Source organism: Astatotilapia calliptera, chromosome 23, assembly GCF_900246225.1.
Source record: "Astatotilapia calliptera chromosome 23, fAstCal1.2, whole genome shotgun sequence".
Lineage (NCBI taxonomy): Eukaryota > Metazoa > Chordata > Actinopteri > Cichliformes > Cichlidae > Astatotilapia > Astatotilapia calliptera.
Window position 1 is genome coordinate 15,058,778 of NC_039323.1, and position 21,481 is coordinate 15,080,258.

A 21,481-nucleotide genomic window follows, 5' to 3' on the forward strand; every position below is an offset into this window, starting at 1 on the left:
AAAAAAAAACATAACGGTGCCCATGTAGGACACATACGCGTAGCTTCTGTACTGAACTGTAGGTGGCGCTCCAAGGAGAACTTTCTTACTACCAAGAAGAAGAAGACGGAGGCGGAAGCTCTTCCATGGAAACAACAGACGCTTCTAACTCATACTCGTTTACGTAGTAGGTGGGATACGGAAATAATGTAGTTTAATTGGGAACTCCTGAATGTTGCATAATTGATAATTAACTATACTGACAGGAAAGGCATCTAAGTGAGTCTATGTCGAATTTTCTTTGTGCAGTTAGAAGTTTTAGCTTTAGCTACTTGCTAGTCAACAGTAGTCTCTCGTATGCAGGATAACATGGGTTAGCTACTGTGGAAATTGCGTACAAAACATGTGATATTACATATCGAACTGTATCAAGGAGCAGTTTGCCAGAAAGTGAGTGTTTTAAAAATGTGGAAACTAGGCGGCCGAAACTCCGCTGTGGATCGAGCTCAGGCGTTGCTGTCCGCAAAGAGGAGCAATGGAGGAGACGCTCAGGGCTCCAGGCAAGAGTCCTCATCCAAAACACGGGTATGTACCGAGTTTTCTTTAGCTGTCGTCTCCCCCCTTTTTAAGAGCTGTCTGTTCTTACACGGGAAAGTTACCTTGTCTGTGGTAAAATTAAATTTGAAATTCTTCAGCATCATAGTTAAAAGCGATGAAATAATTTAATTTGTTTTCTTGCGTTACGGTTGGTAACAATAATATCAGAATCTTTATTGTAACTTTACTCTGATGCAATGAAATTTTGCATGTAAGATAAAATAACCTTTATTAGTCCCACACGTGGGAAATTTGTTTTGTCACAGCAGGAAGTGGACAGTGCAAAAGTTATATAGCAAAAATTAGAATACAATAAAAATAAATAAAATACTGTACACAACTGTACAGAAGAGAATAAAATAAAACACTATGTACAGTAGAATACATAGAATAAGATATACAATAGGATAAAAATAGAATACAAATGCTGTATACAACAGTAAAAATACAACTTTGTCAGAAAAAGAGTATTGCACTTAGTGTTATTGCACATGTGTGGGTGTGTGTGTTTGATCAGTTGGAGTCTTTGTTGTGGAGTCTGACAGCAGTGGGGAGGAAAGACCTGTGAAATCTCTCTGTCCCACACCGTGTGTGCCGCAGCCACTGAAGGAGCTGCTCAGTGCTGTCACAGTCTCCTGCATGGGGTGGGAGATGTTGTCCATCAGGGATGGCAGCTTAGCCGCCATTCTCCTGTCACTCACCACCTCCACTGGGTCCAGAGGGCATCCTAGAACAGAGCTAGCCCTGTGGATCAGCCTGTTCAGTCTCTTCCTGTTCCCGGCAGAGATGTTGCCATCCCAGCAGACCACACTGTAAAAGATAGCTGAGGCCACCACAGAGTCATAGAAGGTCTTCAGGAGTGGGCCCTTCAATCCAAACGACCTGAGTCTTCGCAGCAGGTACCGTCTGCTCTGCCCTTTCCTGTAGAGGGCTTCCGAATTATGAGTCCAGTCCAATTTGTTGTTCAGATGAACACCAAGGTACCTGTAGCTGTCCACAGCCTCAATGTCCATACCTTGGATGTTCAGTGGAGGATGTTTGTGCCTGCGGGAGTCTACCACCAGCTCCTTGGTTTTACTGGTGTTGATCTGGAGGTAGTTCAGCTGGCACCAGTCCACAGTCTTGGGTCAGTCCTCTGTACTCCTTGTCGTCCCCATCAGTGATGAGGCCGACTATTGCAGAGTCATCAGAGAACTTCTGCAGGAAGCACTGGGTGGAGTTGTGGGAGAAGTCTGCAGTGTAGATGGTGAAGAGGAACGGAGCCAGAAACGTTCCCTGTGGGCCCCCCGTACTGCAGATATGAATAAACAAATAAGTTAAATCCAGATAAAAATTTATAATTTTGATGAAAATGATCAAATAGAGGTTTTAAAGTGGTTTTGCATTGCAGTTCACATCTCTGAGGGCGGTATGTATGTAAATTGCAGATTGTGTGGGTGTAGTTCTACTCCTTGTTACCAGTGCTTTAATGGAGCAGAAAAATGGAGTGTCATAGAGGTTGTTTCTCAGCTTGTTGATACTAGTTTACAGCAGTGGTTCAAACAGGCTGTGAACGCGGTGGGTGGTATTTTCACTCCTGGCTCTCATTCTCAGTTGGCTGTTCTGCTGCTATTCAGGTCCAGGAGTTTTGTCCCACTGAGCTGTGCTTACCGCGTGATGCAGGTCCTTCCTTTCAATAGCAACACTTCAATGTGACATTCTCAGTGGTGCTCTTGTAGAAATTTACCAGCAGATTTTCTAAAGAAGTATTTCTTGTGAGATATTTCTTGTGAGATACTATAAGTGCATTTGTCTGTGAAGGTTCTCAGTCATCCAGGTCATCGTAGTCAAAGGAGCTTGCAAAGAAAAGCGTCTGGACTTCTTTAAGTTGCTTGAAGACGTTTCACCTCTCATCCGAGAAGCTTCTTCAGTTCTAAGGTCAAATGGTGGAGAGTCCCAGATATAAACCTAGTGGGAGTGACCCCCCACAGAGGGACAAAAGGACCCCCTGATGATCCTCTAATCGCCTGAGCCAAGGTGGGAAACTGGGCGTGGACCTCTACATCGGAGAGACCAAACAGCCACTTCACAAGCGCATGGCACAACACAGAAGAGCCACCTCCACAGGACAAGACTCAGCAGTCCATCTGCATCTTAAGGATAAAGGACACTCTTTCGAGGATGCCAATGTTCACATTTTGGACAGAGAGGACAGATGGTTTGAAAGAGGAGTGAAAGAAGCCATCTATGTCCACTGTGAGCGACCATCTTTGAACAGAGGCGGGGGTTTACGACACCAACTCTCTGCCATTTATAATCCAGTTTTGAGATCCCTTCCCAGACGCCTTAACGCCCACTCACATCCTGGGCCATCTGACCTCAGGAATTCGCATGATAAGGTGGGGCCAGGTTTCACAATGAGCTCACCCGAAACTCTGGCTGATTGGGACCCACGCCCAGTTTCCCACCTTGGCTCAGGCGATTAGAGGATCATCAGGGGGTCCTTTTGTCCCTCTGTGGGGGGTTACTCCCACTAGGTTTATATCTGGGACTCTCCACCATTTGACCATAGAACTGAAGAAGCTTCTCGGATGAGAGGTGAAACGTCTTCAAGCAACTTAAAGAAGTCCAGACGCTTTTCTTTGCAAGCTCCTTTGAATAAGTGCATTTGAGCTCTTTAAATAATTATTTGATTTGTGTAATTTTAAGTCTTTCATATTTTGATGGAATCTTTAATCTTTCCTAAAGACCAGCTTTATTCTATGTATGTATCTATCTATCACTAAACAATGGATTATATAGTATTCGTATAGAAGGTATGATGCCTTCTCACTCTGCCTGGATGGATGCTGCTGGTGAGGCACCTGCTGCTTCGGTAGCTGCTAAGTAGGACCTTTGAAGCCTACATTACATCCCCTTGCTGCCTGGGCAGGTAGGCGGAGGCTGGTGTGGCGTGGTTTTATGGGGAAGCCAGAGGTCAAAAGCTTCACCCTGCTTCTTCCTCAGGTCGCTAACCTGCTGCATAGCAGTTAGTGCCTCCTCAAACGATCCCCTAGCTCGTGATGGCTTATATGGAGAATTCATAATGACCTTGTCTTGGCCAGGAAGGCTGGAGAGATTGAGCCTTGATTGAGCCCTTATCCAGCAGGGGGCCCATGTCCTGAAACAGCTCAGCTTGGTAGGCTGAGAGCAGGATGACCACATTCAGATTTTATATTGACTGCGCTTCTGATTTATAAACCTTTTGGTACATGGAGGCTGTGAAATACTCCATCTTACCTGGAAGGTTTGGTCCCACTGACACAAGTGAACGTCTGTTCAGATAGAGATGAAATGCCACTGACTGCTCCACGCTAAAAAATGAGCCCCAAAATTTGAGGAAAATGTTTAGTAATGGCTCATCTTCTTTATACACACTGGGACAGCAGTCATGAGCTGCTTGATGGGTGCCTGGCGAGTGGGCAATATTTTTCTGTCTTACACATCCCTCTCCTCCCCCCTGATTGCCATACAGGCAATGAAGAGGGGATGGGGTTTTCTCAGAGATGGTCAAGGGAAAGTAGGTGACACCTGGGCAAGGGTGGGACACGACATCCTTAACCTTGCCGCCACTGGCGTTACCCTGAGAGGAGCCAATATCCATGATTACTAAAGGTTAGATTTGACAACTAGCAATAGTCACAAACACAAACCACAAGCTACTTGTCTAGCTAGTTTTTTTTAACATGCAGTTTGCAGCAACACAACAGCTGCTATTATAACAAGATATTTCCTTGACAAAAATATATAATTACATTGTAAAAGATGTTCCTGAAAACCAGTAAAACCCACATTCGGACTACCTTAATGGCTGTGTCAATAAACAGATTAATTGAATTATCCTGGTCCAGGACTGCTGAGGAGCTCTTAGAGAATGAGAATGCTTGGTGTGGGGCCAGTTAAGGGGTCAGAGGACCCCGTATCCTTCAAGTGATTGGTGACAGATGTGGTGGTACTGGAGCTTCCATGACTGGTCATGCCAGAAGTTGCTTCCCAGTGAGATCCAGAGTGAGGTTTGATAGAGATGTCATTCAAGTCGTTGTGACTCTGAAGTATAATTCACATGTAAGAGCAGAATGAGGTACTACAGTGATTAAATCTTAAAGCACTTCTTACATAAATATAATCTGTTTCTTTGTAGGTTTCTGTAGGTGAATCTTTCAAACCCAGATCTGCTCCCCCCGAAACACACAAATTATTCCCAGATCTGAGCGACTTGTCCTCAGTCAGTTCAGCTCCTGAGTCTGGAGGGGATGTTAAAGCTACGGATGCTGAAAAGAACCATGGAAGAGAACTGGATTCAAACAAGGTAACTGCTAATTGTTGCTGTTGCTCAATAATGGAAGACTACACATTAGTGTTGTTGAACCCAGTAAATCCAACTTGACATGAATTGTATAATTTTTTTTATTAATTAATTAATTAATAATTTTTTGGTTAGGGTCTCAGGCCACAGAGCTCTCTGGGAGGAGGAAGCAGGTTTTTGAAGAAGGCTCCACCACCAACAAACAGCAGCCAGTCACCCGTCAACCGGGACCAAATGCACCCTGAATCTGAATCAAGGTAAGATTCAACATATAAAAATGTGGTTATTAATTTGCACAAAGAATAAAACGTTTTCTGATGTGAAGTTACCTATTTTAATATCGCTGGTCAGAAATGCATCATCTTCACGGCGTGCCACTCAGACTGCATCCTTGACTAGACTGGCTGAAATTGAGAGTCGCATCCGGAGCCGCAAGCAGGCGCAGGAACAGGCCAGACAGGAGACAAAATCTGCCCTCATTCTGACTTCGGATTTGGGAGTGTCATCATCAGCACCAGCAAGAGTCACCCAAACCCCAGAGACATCTGTGCAACAGTCTGTACAGTCTAGCAGTGACCAGAGCCTGAGGGGAACCCGTTTCCTTAAGAAGAAAGCAGCTGGAGCTCTTGAAAACACTAATACATCTCTTACTATGGCTCCAAAAAGTGTAGATGTTAGTGTGAGAGTCAGGTCCAGAGCAGCAGATCGTGTAGCATCTTCAGAGCGTTTGGAGACAAAGTCAGTTAAACTAACGAGTGGTGTCAGTCTGGAAAGTGATGAAGAAGACATGAAGAAACTGCTTGGAGACTCGCTGGACTCGACAGACTATAGCTTCTTAAGACCTGGGAGACCTGCCTCCATGAAAAAGTCAGATAAGGTACACTTGGGTGGTTTTTTTGCTTGGTTCACTCCCATTACTTACAGCCTATAAACTGACAGCATCATTCTGATAGGCATGAAAACAGTTTTAATAAGAAAAAGAAACATTTTGAACCCAGTTTTAATAAAAGAAAAAGTTGTTTATTACAGGAAATTGGAAATTGTCTAAATTGAATGATTACGCAGGCAGAGCTAAATCATTTTAACATAATAGACAGACTTTTATGCATGACAGACTTTCATTGTGGAAATAATGACAAGCCACATTCACACAGTGGTTGTTAATCATGCCAGACATGTACGTGGTTAAGACATCAGGCTGTTTTCCTGCAACCTGCACTTTAAGGGTTAGAGTGAAAACCTGATAATGTTTTCACTTTGATGGCTCAGAGACACCGTTTTATCAGCTCAAAGCAGCTGTGCTTTCTACTCATACAGGTATTCCTCAAAAGCAGTCATGAAGTTCACTCCACTCCACTTACTGCCGAAGTAATTCCTTCACCACCCTCCAACACAGCACCACCTCGCTCCTCTGCTTCTCCTTCTAACCGGAGTTCTCCTTTCCGATTCACTGGCCATGCCCAGGCCCACTTCAGCCCCTCTGTGCTCTCTTCTTCTCCCTCTCCACCCCGTGTCTCCTCCCCACATCCTCCAGAAAGACCGGGCACCTCCTATAGGCCAGAAAGCCCACAGCGATCCCTGTCCTCCCTCTCAGGACGCAGTGAAGTGCTCTCTCTGGACGAGCTTTTCCCTGTGGAGACGGGATCTGAACGCCCACTCAGTGAGATGAGTTCAGTTTCTTCTGAAGGTGAGAGGTGCTCATCAAATGCATTTAGTCCTAGTGTTCAAGAGTTGATTGGACTCAGCTGTGTTCTTTGTGTTTAACTATTAATAGCAATCTAGGAGTATGATGTATTGATCACTCCTATGAAAGAGAGAGCAACATGGCGCTCATTCCTTTGTACATTAATGACTTTATATCTGAAATAAAATCACTAATGTCCAAATGAACATCTCCTTACTGCTCGTATAAAAGAAGGTTACAGTGTGGTCATTCTTCTGTTCAATATTGAAGTAATGTTATACTTGAAGAAAAATTATTAATGACAAAATGAACTCACAGGATGAATCTAATTTGTTTGGCAGTTCTTGGAAAGCTTTTCATGAAGGCAGAAAACAACATTTGTGCTTTCAGAGGGAAAAGGGGGAATAAAGCATGTATTATCAGTGTCTCGAGAACCTTTTTATTGTATCGAGCCACTGTGAGTTTTAACAAGCTGCTGCATTTGATAGTGGATTAATTTGATAACAACAGAAAAAGAATAGATTTTATCTTCTGATGCACAATGGCAAACACGGGTATTAGTTAAACCATCCGTCTTTCAAGCATGTCCATATTTGCAGCATCATCAGTCATTCCCTCAAAATGCACAGTTTTTTTTTTTAAATTACTACAGTTTAACGTGCAAAGAATTAACTTAGTTTAGACTATCTGTGTTTTGGGATATTCTTTTTTTAAATTATATATGTATAGATAGTTCTTTTTTAACTATTCCTATTTAGTGAAGCGCTGTGTAAATGTACAAATAATGTAATAGTTTGGTTTAATAACTGTGATCTAGTGTCCCTGTCATTACCACATGGGAGGTACAACTTCTAGGCCCAAAGACATATTGATAATATTGATAATAAATGTATCTTTACCAGTAATTGATACTGTTGGAGCAGTATGCTACTGGCAGTCATAGTGACCTGAGCTTTATTTCTAGTACCCTGACGTGCATTGTAATAGACTTCGATATGTTCCAGTTTGTCACATAAACCAGTTTTATGAGATTGTCTCAATTTACAAGTTAGCCTCTTTCAATATTCAGTTTTCAGTTTTTAATCATCAGGTGTTTTTAGTGTCTTTTTGTAGCCTTATGCGTTGCACTGCTAGCAGCTATAAACTGAGTAACATGTTATAGTTGGCTACGTGAATATACACTCTAAATTCTGTCATTGTGGTTTTATGTTTCTGCAGACTTCAAGATTAATGTGATGACACTGGATGACCTTGCACCTGCTCGCCTTGAATTTAATGCAGAAACGCCAAGAAAACAGGTGGGAAATGACAGGAATTAGTTCTAAACAAGTATAAAGTGAAGAAGAAAGGAGAAAGTTTGCCATTCAGTGTAGCATAATTTAAAGAGGACCTATTAGTCTCATTTATAGCACCATATTTGTATTCTTGAACTCTGCCAGAGTAGCTTTGCATGATTCAGAGTTCAAAATAATCCATATTTATCTTCGACTCATCATATCTGTGCCTTGGTGCAGCCCCCTCTGTTCATACTCACCCTTAAAAAAACCCATCCAACCAACTCTGCTCTGACTGGCTACCCCTCATAAACTCATGATTTGAGCAGTAGGTGGCTTGGGCTTCTTCCACACAGCTGTGTGCCAGAGATGACCATATAAGACTACACTTGAGTTTTTGGCCCGCATAGATGACTTGCACATATGACCTGACTAAACTTTGAGCATTTTTAAAATGAATGTCAGTCACTATAATGGTAAATGCATGAAAGAAAAGAGCATAGCAGGTCCACTTTAAAGGAAATATTTGTTGAATTGCACTCATTATATCTATGAAAACATGTTATACACAAAGTCAAAACAAGCTATGAACACATCATCAACATATCATCTTTTCAGATAGGGGGAAACAGCTGTGTTTTGGACCACAAGACATAATTGTTGCAGTTAAAATTATTAGAATTCTGATTTGCTCATCAGCTCCAAATGGAACAGCCAGGTAGTTAGCTGCTAAATGCCTCACTATGATCCCTAGCTGTTGCTTACTTTGTCTGCTGTTGGGTTAGGACTGCTGCTGCCACAGACAAAGAGCAGCAATGATTACCAAAAGAATTTGGTTAAATAACATAAAATAAAAACAATGAGTTTAATGAGAAAGACTTTATTATAGACACTGGATTTGTTGTTTATATAACAAGAATAGCCGGCCACCTAGGGAGCCACCAGCTAGAGTAGTGTCAAAGAAAAGGAAGAAATATTTTAAATTGCTCTTGATGTGATTTCACTGACTGCCTGATGTTCCTTACGGCATTAAATAGTGAGAAAGAAAGCGCAAGGAGCTGTGACTCAGGTATTAATCACAGGTTCCTGATGTTATGTGCAAACATTATTCCACAGTGCACACACTAAATAAATCCTTATTTAGAAAAAGATAATAACTGTATGTATGCAAAGTTGTATCCTTGTGTCTGTGATAGTGATGAACGATAATCGACACCCTGAAGTTAATGTAACGCCACTGATATTAATGCTGGAGACTCTAAATTCTGTCCACAAGGACATTTTCTCCTTGGCGTGGTGCACTGAAATTTGCATTAATAACGAAACCAAAAAATCTTACATCATAAAACAGCCATGTGTTAAAGCCTCACATTAATAACCACAAGCATTAAAACACATATGTGCAATAATCTGGATATTTACATGTGATATCCTAGGGGTTATGATTATAAGTTTGTTTTCTGTCATATCTTAAATATGATTCTTTCTCTGCTCTAAAATGGTCAAAAAACATTCTAAAGATTTATTAGAATAAACTAAATAGAAATAAACTAAATAGAAATAGAAATTTTATTCCACTGTGGCAGTGGAAAAATGAACCTTGGACTAAGTTTGAATTCTAAGAGGCCCACAGAAATGAGATGGTTTACGTTTACGTTTTAAATAGACTGAGTATAACATTAGCATTTGTAACTTTTTTAACAACGCTATCCTATACAATAAACCTATATCATAAGATACATTTATATAGAGGGAATCAAACAGATTCACTCTATATTCTAGAAGTATCTGCTAATTAGTGCTAAATAACCACACTAATTAGCTGTGCTAGAAAGTTCAGTCACCTACACTAGAGCACAAACTTCTTGTTGTGTTATACCGCACACCAAACCGTATTATTACCTGTATTATTATTAGTGGGGTGGCTGTAGCTCAGAGCAGGTAGAGCAGGTCATCCACCAATCAGAAGGTTGGTGGTTCGATCCCTGGTTGCTGCAGTCTGCTTGCCAAGTATCCTTGGGCAAGATACTGAACCGCAATTTGAGTGGATGTGTGAATGTTAGATAGAAGCAGTTAGGCATAGAAAACATGCTGATGTAAATGAGTTGATGAGACATGTTGTATAAAGTGCGCAAGTAGAAAAAGTAGAAATGCTCCAAAATACTAACAACACAAATACTGTTGAGTGGTCCAGTTTACAGACTTTAATTGAAGGAGGTGAACCAACTGACAGCTGTTCTGCTGAGATATATACAGCGAATTCTAGTTATCCTGTCTCAAGGAGATAAATGGGGCAGTAGTAATGCTTCTATTCTTGAGAGGATGAACTTACATTTTGAGATACTCTTCAGCTGGAGAAAGCAACTGTTTACTGCATTTTATTGTGTTTGTCAAATTTCCTTGCATGCAGGTGAAGGCTGATTGTTAGTATACGTATAATATTCTTCAGGGGACCCTTTGTCTGAGATCTCTAAATTCTCTGAAGGACTCCCTAGACTGATATCTTTGCTTTCATGAAACAGGGTAGCCCTGTTCCAGGATCTCCAGACAGAAAGCAGCAGCTACACGAGGAGGAACAGCAACAAGACCAGCTGCTGGATTACCAAAGTGACTTTGAGAGTGAGAGCAAAACAGAGCCAGATTACAGTGCCAGTCAAGTGTCAGAGGATCTCCAGAGAAATGGAGGTGAAGAGAAGATGGTGTCAGAAGTCAGAGATGGGGGTTTGGATTCAGACATGTCTGATGGGAGGACAGAAGATGATTATTCGAGAGCTTTCTCAGAAGCAAGTCATTCCTCCACCTCACGGACCTCAGATCGCAGTCACACTTCCAAGTCAAACAGCCAAGGCAGAAGTGAGGACTCCAGACCGTCATTATTACATGAGGGCCAGGTTTCATATCAACAGTCGAGGAGATGTACTTCAGCCAGAAAGGTTTTAAAAGAGACTGCAGTACAGACCCATTCTGGTCCACTGGCTTCAACATGGCCAACAGGTTTGTCTGCTACACATAGTATTTGTCTATCTAAGATGTGAGAGAGACACCATTTCTCACCAAAATTCCTTTAAATCATCTTATTAAGTTAAAGGAGATCTTGTTTGTATGAAGGCGCTAATCTGAACTTTATCTTGCATTGTTCTTTGGATCTAAGAGAAATACTTATTTACTTTTTAAAATCCTGTAACTAAAATGCCAGAGTAAACTGATATGTCTGAAGCTGACTTAGAAAGTCCACAGAATCCACAAACTTCAGAGCATTTTAAAGGTCAGGCTCTGTGGCTTCAGGCATGTGCAGAGAACTAGGAATAATTTTAGGTTGTTGGACTTGAGTGAGCAAGATAAAGAGTGAACTTGGCTGTGCAATACTCTGTAGGTAGGTAGGAAGGAATTTTAAATTGGATCCTTAATGCAACAAGTGTCACAGGAGCAGCCATTTGGCATTTGCGTTGCCTGCAAGCACTGGAAGGCAGATTTAATGAGTGACGAAAGCAGTGAATTGCAGAAATCAATACAAGTTAAGATGAATTCATGAGTGAATATCTGAAGCTTCTTTTCACAAAAGAAGAGAAGCTTGAGCGCTGTTTCACGTTGGTGTTGATTGACAGGGACTAACGTAAATGAGTCCATGATTATGTATGCCGATGTGAACCAGAGAGGTCCCCATTTTCTGAGTGGGCAACTAGAACTTATGTCTTATCGCATTGAGCTTTAATTTTTTTTTTTTTTCAGATATTCCTGCTGTGGACCCTATGGTGAGCATGACCTACATAAATCCTTCTCCAGTGGTCAGTCATACCCTCAATGCAGAAATGGTAGAAGGTGAGAACCAATAAAACTAAATAAAATACAAAATAATTAAAAAAAACATTCTATATTTTTTAACATATGTACTCTTCCCATGGTCGATGTTTAAAATTTTGCTCTTCCACGTGCTTTTTTACCCCTCAGCTGTAAAAGTCTGATTGGGTATTGTTGTCACCCTGCCAGGCGGGCAGGCATGCAGTAGGGGTTTTCAAACTGATACCATAGAATCACCTACAAAAAATCTTCGATGAGTTTGAATCTCAGTGACATTGACCTCAAAGTCAAGGTCAGAGCTCAAGTTTTCAGAAAATCTTATGAATGCAATAACATGAGAACAAAGCGATGTATTATTTTAAAATTCATACCATAGGTGTACCTACTAAGAGCCTGGGGTGTACTAGTACATCAGGCCAATTATGCTCCTCATTGGTTAAAAAAAGTGATCATGATTTTCTCCAAAATGTTTCAAAAATAAGATTTTTGATGGCATTTTCCACATGATCTTGCTGACAGATTAACTAACAGACAGCACTGAAAACACACTTTCACTGAGACTCTTCACTTTGTCAAGAAAACTAGAAAGTTGTCAAATTTTGGATTTGTCACACTGATAACAGAAAATCTTTTAAACCTGGATTCAGATGGTAATTCTCAGGGATTATTAGGGTTTGTACAAGGATGATGGCAAATTTCAAGTGAGTCATACTGATGGCTGTGGTGGGGCCATTTAAAAAAAAAATTATGAAGCTGTAGCGCCATCTATAGGTGATATACTGGGAGACAGTGCCTTCCAGATCAGTTAAATAGTTAAAAGACATTTTTTGTTACTGTCATTTAAACATTCATAAATATTTCAACTTAAACCTGCAATGTGTATCCCTTGGTTCTCCATCAGCAATCAGCACCTTCAATCCAGCTGTATTTGTTCTCAATGAACTGCTAAAACAGCAGCTTGCCATGACAAGGCGGTTCATTGAAAGCAACCGCCACCTGCACTCCAGCCTGGTGCAGAGTCTGGAACCACCAAACTACAGATATACCACTCTCGAGGACACCAAGAAGGTAAAGTATACTCACGCACTGGCTGTGAATAACACTTATCTGTAGCTTTTTGGCTCAGTAATGGAAATAACAGACATTTAAAGTGTACTCATTGTACTAATTTCCAGCTCATTATTTTTATTTTTCATCTCCACAAAAGTAATTTCAAAACAATACTGGTCAAAGCGTGACTTAGTGAAACTTTCCCCTCTGTTTTCAGCTTATCCACATGCACAGATCTCCCAAACTGACAATGAAGGAAGCTTTAGAGGAGGTACTGCAGGAGATGAGAGAAGACCATTGTATGTGACCACTGTGATTGCAAGGACCAGAAGCTGGATTGTGTCTTTATTTTTAAAGACATTTTTATACACATTTTAAAAACTTTTTTTTCCCTTCTCAGTGGAAAATGACTATTATTCATAAAACACTGCGTGGAATTTTATATCAAGTGTCAAAATCAAGAGCTGGCAGCCAAATCCATCACTTTAGGTTCTTAATACTGGAGTGGAGATTATAAGGCTGTGGTCTGCTAATGTAAAGATGGCCACACCTCCACAGCACCTGCAAGTTAAGGTAACTAACACAGAATGCAACAAAGTTGAAAGCTGATGCTGAAGGTAGACAAATTCATCAGAAGTGAGATTTAATAGCCTTAATAGTTATTTAGACAACTTCTGTTTTCAAAGAATGTGATTTTTGAATTCATACACCATCAGTGATTTGGAGTCATAGGTGGAGAAAGGAGGCATCAAAGTCACAGAATTTAAAAAAAAAAAGGCATGGAGTTACAGCACATTTCTCAACTTTAATTTTTATGTGGAGTTAGTTTCATGGCCTGCGTTTTTAATGAAATTTAAGTTTCATTACTTCTATATCAGGATGCATTTGGTTTTAATGCTCACCCCATGCAAACCATGGATGTCATGCTTGTGAAACAGGTTGTTGGGTGTATGTAAGCCTTCTTGTAGAACTGCACTCACAATTCACAAATTACTATTAATTACTTGACTGTATTATACAGACTTGTTTTTGTTGCATGATTGAAGTGGTCATGTAGACCAGATGAAATGAATGGGTTTAAATGGACACACCAAACAGAATCTTAAAAGCACTTTCTTCTAAGATATAATATTAAAGAGACAGCTTAAGCCAATAATCATTCAGTGAAATAAACGCTTGCAAGGGAAGTAACAAAATGTTTATTAAAAAATTAACACATACTGTACGGTGTTTTTACAGTTACCAGTTTTTCAGTCTCAACCACCAATATTAACTTGAATTACTCTAACGGCAAGTGCAGAATTGAACAAAATCTAAAGACAAACTTCGATGGCAGGACCCAGGAACATTTATCGGTGATGTGGGAAGGTGAAGGTGTGTTGATGGGGTTGTTGAAGGCACAAATTCAGGCTGTAGTGTGAGTTGTCAATATGGGTCATTGAAAGGGTAGAAGGGATGTCCGGCATCCCTGGGAACACGCTTTCCTTCCACCTGCAGTAACAAAAGTTAAACACATTTAGCTTTTTTTGTTTGCATTTTGCAAGTTCATGTGTTAATTCTTGACATCAACTGTTTTTTTCCTGTTTAACCAAAACTGTCTGAAAATACATATTCCACTATGGCTTAGCTGGTAAAAATCAACCATCTCCTTTGAATAAATTTTTTTTTTATTTTTTAAAAATGAGCCAACTTAATAATTCTTTAATGACTTTATTGTATTCAATGAAGAGATTGAACATTTAATATTCATATAATGAACATTTTCCAAATCACACATAAGAGCTCCATAATCCAATATAAACTAACTTCAACCCACCCCCATCTTCATAATCATAGGATAGGTATAGTATTTTTATTATTTTCAGCTCGTATTTACAAGATTTACACAAACGTTGTGCAGTGTTGCATCTCTGTCTCTGCTCATCACTGCAGAGCTGATGTAGACAGTAAGAGCTCCTTAGCGGTTATGTCCCAACATAAAGATTTATTAGAGTACTGATTAAGTCCACTTACTTCGATCATTGGTACGATGTAGCGCCAGCCTCTGGTCAGTGCTGCGATACTTTTCATTTCTTCTGCTTCAAGGGTAAAGTCGAACACCTGACAACATAACAAAACCCTTTACATACAACACAACATACCTCACTGTAGCTGGACCACAAAATGTAACATTTATTTAAATCTCACTTCACCTGTATGTTTTCTTTGATGCGGGACTCGGTCACACTCTTAGGGATTGTTACGACTCCACGTTGTGTCTGCCACCTGGAAATACAGGATTTGTGTTGATGTGAAGCTGCTGAAGGGTTTCGTCACCATACCAGTGTGCATTTCTGCCCAGAGCATCAAGCACACGAGTTTTATACAAGTAGTATGCTGCTTTTTTTAGCTTTAGTTTGCTGTTTTAAGACTACAAATGTGAGTAAAGTTGCCATGCACTACAATGTTTAGATGCATGCTGAGCTACAGACTAACAAGCTGAATCAGGATGTGTTTTTGATGATATCATTTGAAATGTAAAATTGGAAACCTTAAGAAACAAAGAATGTAAGGCAAGGCAAGGCAAGTTTATGTAAAAAGGTCGAAGATAAACAGAGACACAGTGTGATCTTTGCATTTTTTTTTATTTTTTTTTTTTAGCAGAGTACTTTTGGATATTCTGATCTATAGACTTACCTCAGGAGAATCTGAGCTGGAGACTTTTTATATTTCTCTGCAAGGGAAGAGATCACAGGCTCCTCCAGCAGGATGGGTTCGTTCGGATGTTTCCAGGCTCGATCAGCAGACCCCAGTGGACTGTAGGCCGTCATCACCAGGCCCCGATCCCGACAGTGGGCCAGCAGCTCTACCTGGGCCAGATAGGGGTGGCACTCTACCTGTCCAGCAAAAATGAAGCAATACCAGGGTCACCTCCGGCATTTTACAAACACCTTTTATTACCATCAACATCACAAACATCCTGTACCTGAAGGACAGTTGGTTTGACACTGGCGACCGACAGGATGTCATCAATCTGCCTGCTGTTGAAGTTGGACAAGCCAATGGCTCGGACAAGACCCTTTCCCACCAGTTTCTCCATGGCAGACCAGGTCAGCTTGTAGTCTGTGTCATCATATAGCAAGGTGCCATCCTCCTTTCTGGGGAAAGTAACGTCTCCTCGTCTAGGAGCAAGTCAAGAAGGTCTCAAAATACAGGCTTGTTTATCAGTTTGAGCATCAACTAACTTTTAAGAAATGTCATAATTTTTTTATAAACACTTTTTAATGAAGTAGTATAGTTCTTGTCAAAATCGTTTTAAGATTTTAAAACTATTAACCTGTGAGCAGATTAATTTGGCATAAGATATACAATAATCCATCAGTTATCTTGATATAACAAAGGTGGTTTTGGGAACATAAGCTAACTGTCTCATTATTGGACCATGTGGAGGCTGAGCTCACTGAAAGGCGTAAGGCCAGTGGATGAGGTAGAGGTCCAGGTATTCAAGTTTCAAGTCCTTCAGGGTCTTCAGGAGGGCTGGCTCGACATCATCTGGATGGTGCTTGCTGTTCCACAGCTTGGATGTGATGAACACATCCTCTCTTCTTAGGGACTGGAGCACAGAACACGATAGATATGAATTCTTTGTTTTTTGTTTTTAAAGACAGTAGTAGACCAGACTGGTCAGTAAAGTCTGACAAGTCTAGAATCAGTTGCTCTCAGGGGACACATTTTATGTGTGTTTTTACTGGAGCTTTGAACAGTTTGGTGAAGCAGTTCTACCTTTTCGGGTCCGAGCTTTTCCTGCAGGGCTTCTCCAATCTCAGCCTCATTGCCATAGATGGATGCACAGTCAATGTGGCGATACCCAGCTTCCAGTGCCCAAATAACTGCTTGTTTCACCTGTTAGAAATAAATATACAAGTTTCAGTAAGTACCCATACACGTTCTTAATGTTTGTACCAAAAAATCTAAACTTAACATCAGAATCTGCTAAATTCTCAGACCAACAAGTGAAAAAAATAAATGGGCTGCAATTACCGGACATAAAACAATACTATATTAGACTTTCATTCACTGGATACTTAGAGCTTATCAAACGATTTCTTGTCCACTTGGGGGCAGTGAAGCATATTGATAGGAATTTATGGGCAAAATCAGTTTAAATGTAGGACAATCTAAATGTAATAAACTGTATTTTTCCCCCATTTCTAATACATTGAAAATAATATATGGTGAAAATAATGTCTTCCCCTTGTTCCTGTCTACTCTTCATTACTACCCTGTCAATATTTTTTTTTTAAATAATAAATAAATAAAATAGCCAAGACAAAAAAAACAATCCAAAAAGCTGAGAGAACTGCAGAGTTGAATTTGTAAAAAACAGAAAGCACTTCTCAGTTTACACATGCCAATTTAATTAAGGATACAAAAAAGTGCAACTTTATTGTGTGACATTAAGATGAAGGAAAGGGGTAAACACAACGCCATTTTATTTTATTAGAAAGTCTCAAATGGCTTAAAAACAGGAGGACAGAAGTGCAGTTTCTACCTTTCCAGGCTCACTCTTCCATGTTCCCAGTCCAATGAGGGGCATCTTGCGCCCTGTGTTAAGAACTGCAAAGTCATTCATGCCTCTCAGAAGCACCTTAAAAAGAAAAGCAGAGTAAGAGCCAGTCAGTAAGACCTGCTCAACTCAGGTGGCTGTGAAAAAGTAGGAAGTGTGTACACCATTCGGTAGTTTTATACTGCATAAACTTAAGACAAAGACAAGGATGCACACAAACACAGGTCTTAGGAGAAACTGACAGCAAAGGAAATATATGACGGTGTAACAACAGTATGTCACAGTTTTCACAGTATAGCATTATTATTGATATTCTCAGGTAGAATGACCAATTATGCTTTGAAAACAGAGTTCAAACCATTAATGAGTCCAGCAGGTACAGCTGGACAGATAGGATTCTTGATCCATATACTTATTATCCCAAACATCACAGTCAAACAAATGAATATAAATAACAGCTGAAGAACTGGTAGAGCAACTGTCCAACTAGTAAAAGGAAGATCCAATTAAACTCATATTGACTGACAAATGCAAGGAGAGACTGTGCAAAGCCTTTGTAAGTGATATATCCATATCAAAATTTAGCTTAGATTAAACACAAGATCTCATGATGAGAATGCAGCCAGAACACTAGAATTAAGTTTGTATACAGGAGTAAAAATATTAGCTTATGAAAAACATTTCTGAATTGAAAGCTTGCACATCTTAAAGTATGAGAATTTCCAAAGTTGTTTTTGCACCAAAGGGAAAAAGGAAAAGCTGAAAAGGAAGCATGAAAGGAAATGAAGGCTGCTGACTTGCATTTTCAACAGCTAGAGGGATGTGATCATTCCCCTCACTATATAATAATTACAATACTTCAAATAAAAAGACCTGAAAGTAAGAAACTTGAGGATTTTTCTCAGAGTTGGATTTGAGATTCAGCAGCCAAAGAAATTTCTCAAAGTGCACTCACACAAACATTAATTATACAAAACCCATATATGCAAAATTGTTTCTCATCTAATTTTGAACACCATAGAAACACATCTGCTTTGATAATACCTGCCATAGATGTGTATCAGTCAATAAGTAGTGCAAGCCCAGATGTAAAAGAGCTCAGTGTGGCAGCGTGTAGAAGGAACTACATTCCTGTTGATCCAAGACACCTGTACCCGCCCTCTCTGACTCGCACCGCCTAACACAAACACTATCTGCTTGTTCCACATTCCTCTCAGACATCTTCCACTGATGGCACAAATAGTAACTGCTTTCAGCTGCTTCCGTATTCAACAGATTTTCTTTATGTCTTATGCAATTTCAAAGGGATTTGTCTCTCCTTCTGGGTGCCTGCTAGGGATGTTTCACTTGTTAGGCAAATGTGTAAACTACTACACTATGAAGCCACAAAATAAAAAATAAAAAAAACTCCACATAACACCACATCAGTTCTGGTGGCTACTTGGTGCCTTTTGAGATTTTGAAGGCTTGATCACTAGATAACAGAGGGTGGAGTAACTTTCCTCGGAAACAATTTAGTCAGAATCTACAAATGATCTGTGAACTTCTTGGTTATCATCTACTGACATCAGTAGCTTTCACTAACAGGCCCACACACTTTGTGGTTCCCACGTCAATGTCAGCTTTTAAGCACCTGATGTCTTTCTTTGAAAGCATTATAGAGAGACACATGACACTCTAATAACTGAGCATTATTGATAGAAGTATGATTCCAGAGGGAAGAAGGGCAGTTTCTTTGTTTTGGCTGTTGAATGCATGCATGCATGCAGTTTTATATCCAAATGACCACTGAAATGGCTCCAAAAAAGTGGTCGCCTACAAGGTGCATGCTGCTTTTTGCCCTTTGAAATAGTTCTATTGTTGGTTGAAGATACAGAAGAGGGAGAAGTGGAGGCCGTGTTCAGAGGCCAACTAGAAAATGACTTTTATGGTTAGAGCTATATTTTGCCCTGTTTCAGCAGGTCTGACGGCTCTTTTTGATGTCGTATGTTAAACTTGTTTTCCTTTTGCATTCTTTTTTTATTGCAGGAAAGGAAAGCGGTGTTAATTTGGTTTACAACTCGACTGACCAATCTGCAAAAACACCAGTATTTTCCAGATCTTTCAAAAAAATCCCTGAAAGTCAGCTGGTTTTCTGGAAAGTCACGCGCCCTGCCGCACCTCAATACCACTGTCCTCGCGCTCACTGTCCTTCGACATCAAAAAAAAAAAAACTGCTGAACCCCCCTTAACAAATCTGCAAATAAGGAGTGACGTTTGTATTATGTAGCAAATGGTAGCAAACAATGCTACACTTAGTAAAGAGGGAGCTACGGTTAGATAAAGTATTGTGGCTGTGTGGTCACTCGGTGGCTTCGCTTGTTGCTGAGATTGTCTTCAGGAGAAAAAAAAAGGAATGTAACAGCTGCTCGTTAAAAACATCAGCCGCCACACTTTCTGTTGAAATAACAGCCGGCTGCTGTTGTAGCTTCTATTGAAGTCAACTCTCACATTCTCTCGCGTTACTCCCTTTAAAGTCGGTTTTTAGTAGAAGTCTGCACACACTCACCCTGCTGCCGAAACCGACACACAAACGACACAGCGTCTGCTTTAGGAGCTGACACTTCAGTGACTGCATGCTGTAAAATTATGTGACGTGAATTCTCCTTCACGGCTCTGTGCTCACTTTGATTCGTCAACTTACTGTTTCAAGGTTTTAAAAGCTGCCGACTTCAGTCAACGACCTGTTCCGGTTGTCCTCCTGCAGCGTAGGACCACTGTGCATAGAGTGCTGTTTTCTGCTAAATGTTCAAAAACACCACCTCATCTTGTTGACGTTTTCCTTTTCCGGTATGATAGTTCTTCCATTTCCGGGGAATCTAAAGGTAGTTCACAGAAAAATAATAATAATAACGTAAAAATGCAGAAACCGTGTAATAGAACGGGAAAAGGTCTACTCTGAAATAAAGTAAAAACTATTGGATTATCTTAATTTAAGGACTTTCAAATAGTTACTAGCTTTAGTGGCTTACTTTGCATATATCGGATATCAATCCAAATGTAATTTATCTAGAGAACAAAAGAAGCGATGTTCCATTTCAAATTTACGTCGTTTTTATAAATAATAAATAAACAAATTAATAAAGTCCTTCGGATGTCCCCAAGTATGTTATTATGTAGTAGGATATTAACGAATATGCATGATATTGTATCAATGATTTAAAAGAAAAATGTGGGTTTCCCCCATATGGGTTTTTCTTTCTTTTGGGGCATATGGGTGCCCCAAAAGACAAAACTGCTGTGGGCTCTGTGTGGACACATCCACCTGGGACGCAGGAAAAGAAGACCTCAGAGGAGACCCGTGGAGGTATTTACACAGGACATACAGAGTGTTGGTGTGACAGAGGGGGATGTTAGGGATAGAGTGAAATAGATGCAGATGTAGTTTAATAGTTAATAGTTTAATTATTTATATAGCACATTTAATTACAACAGGAGCGTTGACCAAAGTGCTGTACAAGAATACAACATACATAATAAAACAACTTAGAGTATTAAAAGCAAACACCAAATATGAATTAACAAATAACAAATAACTCTCATGCTGTATTAAAAGCCAGTAAATAAAAATGCGTTTTAAGATAAGATTTAAAAAGATTGACAGTAGGAGCCTGTCTGATGTGTAGGGGTAAATTATTCCACAGCTTAGGTGCTACGACTGCAAATGTACCCTGTGATGACTCAAAAAAACGGTTAAATATTAGTTTTTTGTTTTTGTTTTTCAAACTACGTTTTAGCTTATAGTTTAATTTTAGTTAACCATCATATATTTGTTTAATCTAAAATAGTGTACGTACACTCCCTACCGGTAGGGGGCAGAGTGCTGGAAAAACATGCACCACCAACAAGGAAGGAGGGTGGTAGAAACGGAAGTAAGATCAATATCAACAACCTGAGTTTACAACTCAAGTCGAACTTTGCTGCAGTAGCGGATAACATTTCTGAAGTTATTGTTATAACTTCTTATGCTTTAGTATTGTTCGGTGCATTATGGGGGAAGCTTCAGCCCATGCGCTGTGGCGGCGGTTTATCTCTGTGCTCAAACTCAATGGCTAGTTTGGAGATAAGTTAGCTCACTTTTTGTCAGCTGACTGGCTTGAACTTACTTTGGCCGTCTCGGGTAGAAAACTGTCGTCTGATATGCTCGGATATTGCTTTCGGGTTAGTTTGAACACTGACGTAGGCTTAGT

General features: G+C 40.1%; 2 protein-coding genes across 4 annotated transcripts; one reads left to right on the forward strand and one right to left on the reverse strand.

Moving 5' to 3' along the window:
• Window positions 1-102: 102 nt before the first annotated feature.
• c23h19orf44 (chromosome 23 C19orf44 homolog) lies at window positions 103-13,927 on the forward strand. The gene is made up of 10 exons (XM_026157686.1): window positions 103-564; window positions 4,736-4,903; window positions 5,036-5,157; window positions 5,252-5,777; window positions 6,218-6,587; window positions 7,803-7,882; window positions 10,381-10,852; window positions 11,588-11,677; window positions 12,558-12,724; window positions 12,924-13,927. The coding sequence occupies exons 1-10, from the start codon at window positions 445-447 to the stop codon at window positions 13,011-13,013; spliced, it is 2,205 nt and encodes a 734-aa protein (XP_026013471.1). The 5' UTR covers window positions 103-444; the 3' UTR covers window positions 13,014-13,927.
• On the reverse strand, window positions 13,886-21,461 carry akr1a1b (aldo-keto reductase family 1, member A1b (aldehyde reductase)). 3 transcript variants are annotated; one of them, XM_026157690.1, is made up of 10 exons: window positions 21,398-21,461; window positions 19,936-20,110; window positions 17,238-17,333; window positions 16,469-16,588; window positions 16,147-16,298; window positions 15,672-15,867; window positions 15,383-15,582; window positions 14,899-14,971; window positions 14,720-14,806; window positions 13,886-14,197 (listed from the first exon to the last, which is right to left on the reverse strand). In XM_026157690.1, the coding sequence occupies exons 3-10, from the start codon at window positions 17,316-17,318 to the stop codon at window positions 14,132-14,134; spliced, it is 975 nt and encodes a 324-aa protein (XP_026013475.1). In that variant the 5' UTR covers window positions 17,319-17,333; window positions 19,936-20,110; window positions 21,398-21,461; the 3' UTR covers window positions 13,886-14,131. The 3 variants fall into 3 exon arrangements, with proteins under 3 accessions (XP_026013475.1, XP_026013474.1, XP_026013477.1); XM_026157689.1 differs by lacking the exons at window positions 19,936-20,110; window positions 21,398-21,461 and adding an exon at window positions 19,801-19,907; XM_026157692.1 differs by lacking the exons at window positions 19,936-20,110; window positions 21,398-21,461 and adding an exon at window positions 18,297-18,384.
• Window positions 21,462-21,481: the final 20 nt, after the last annotated feature.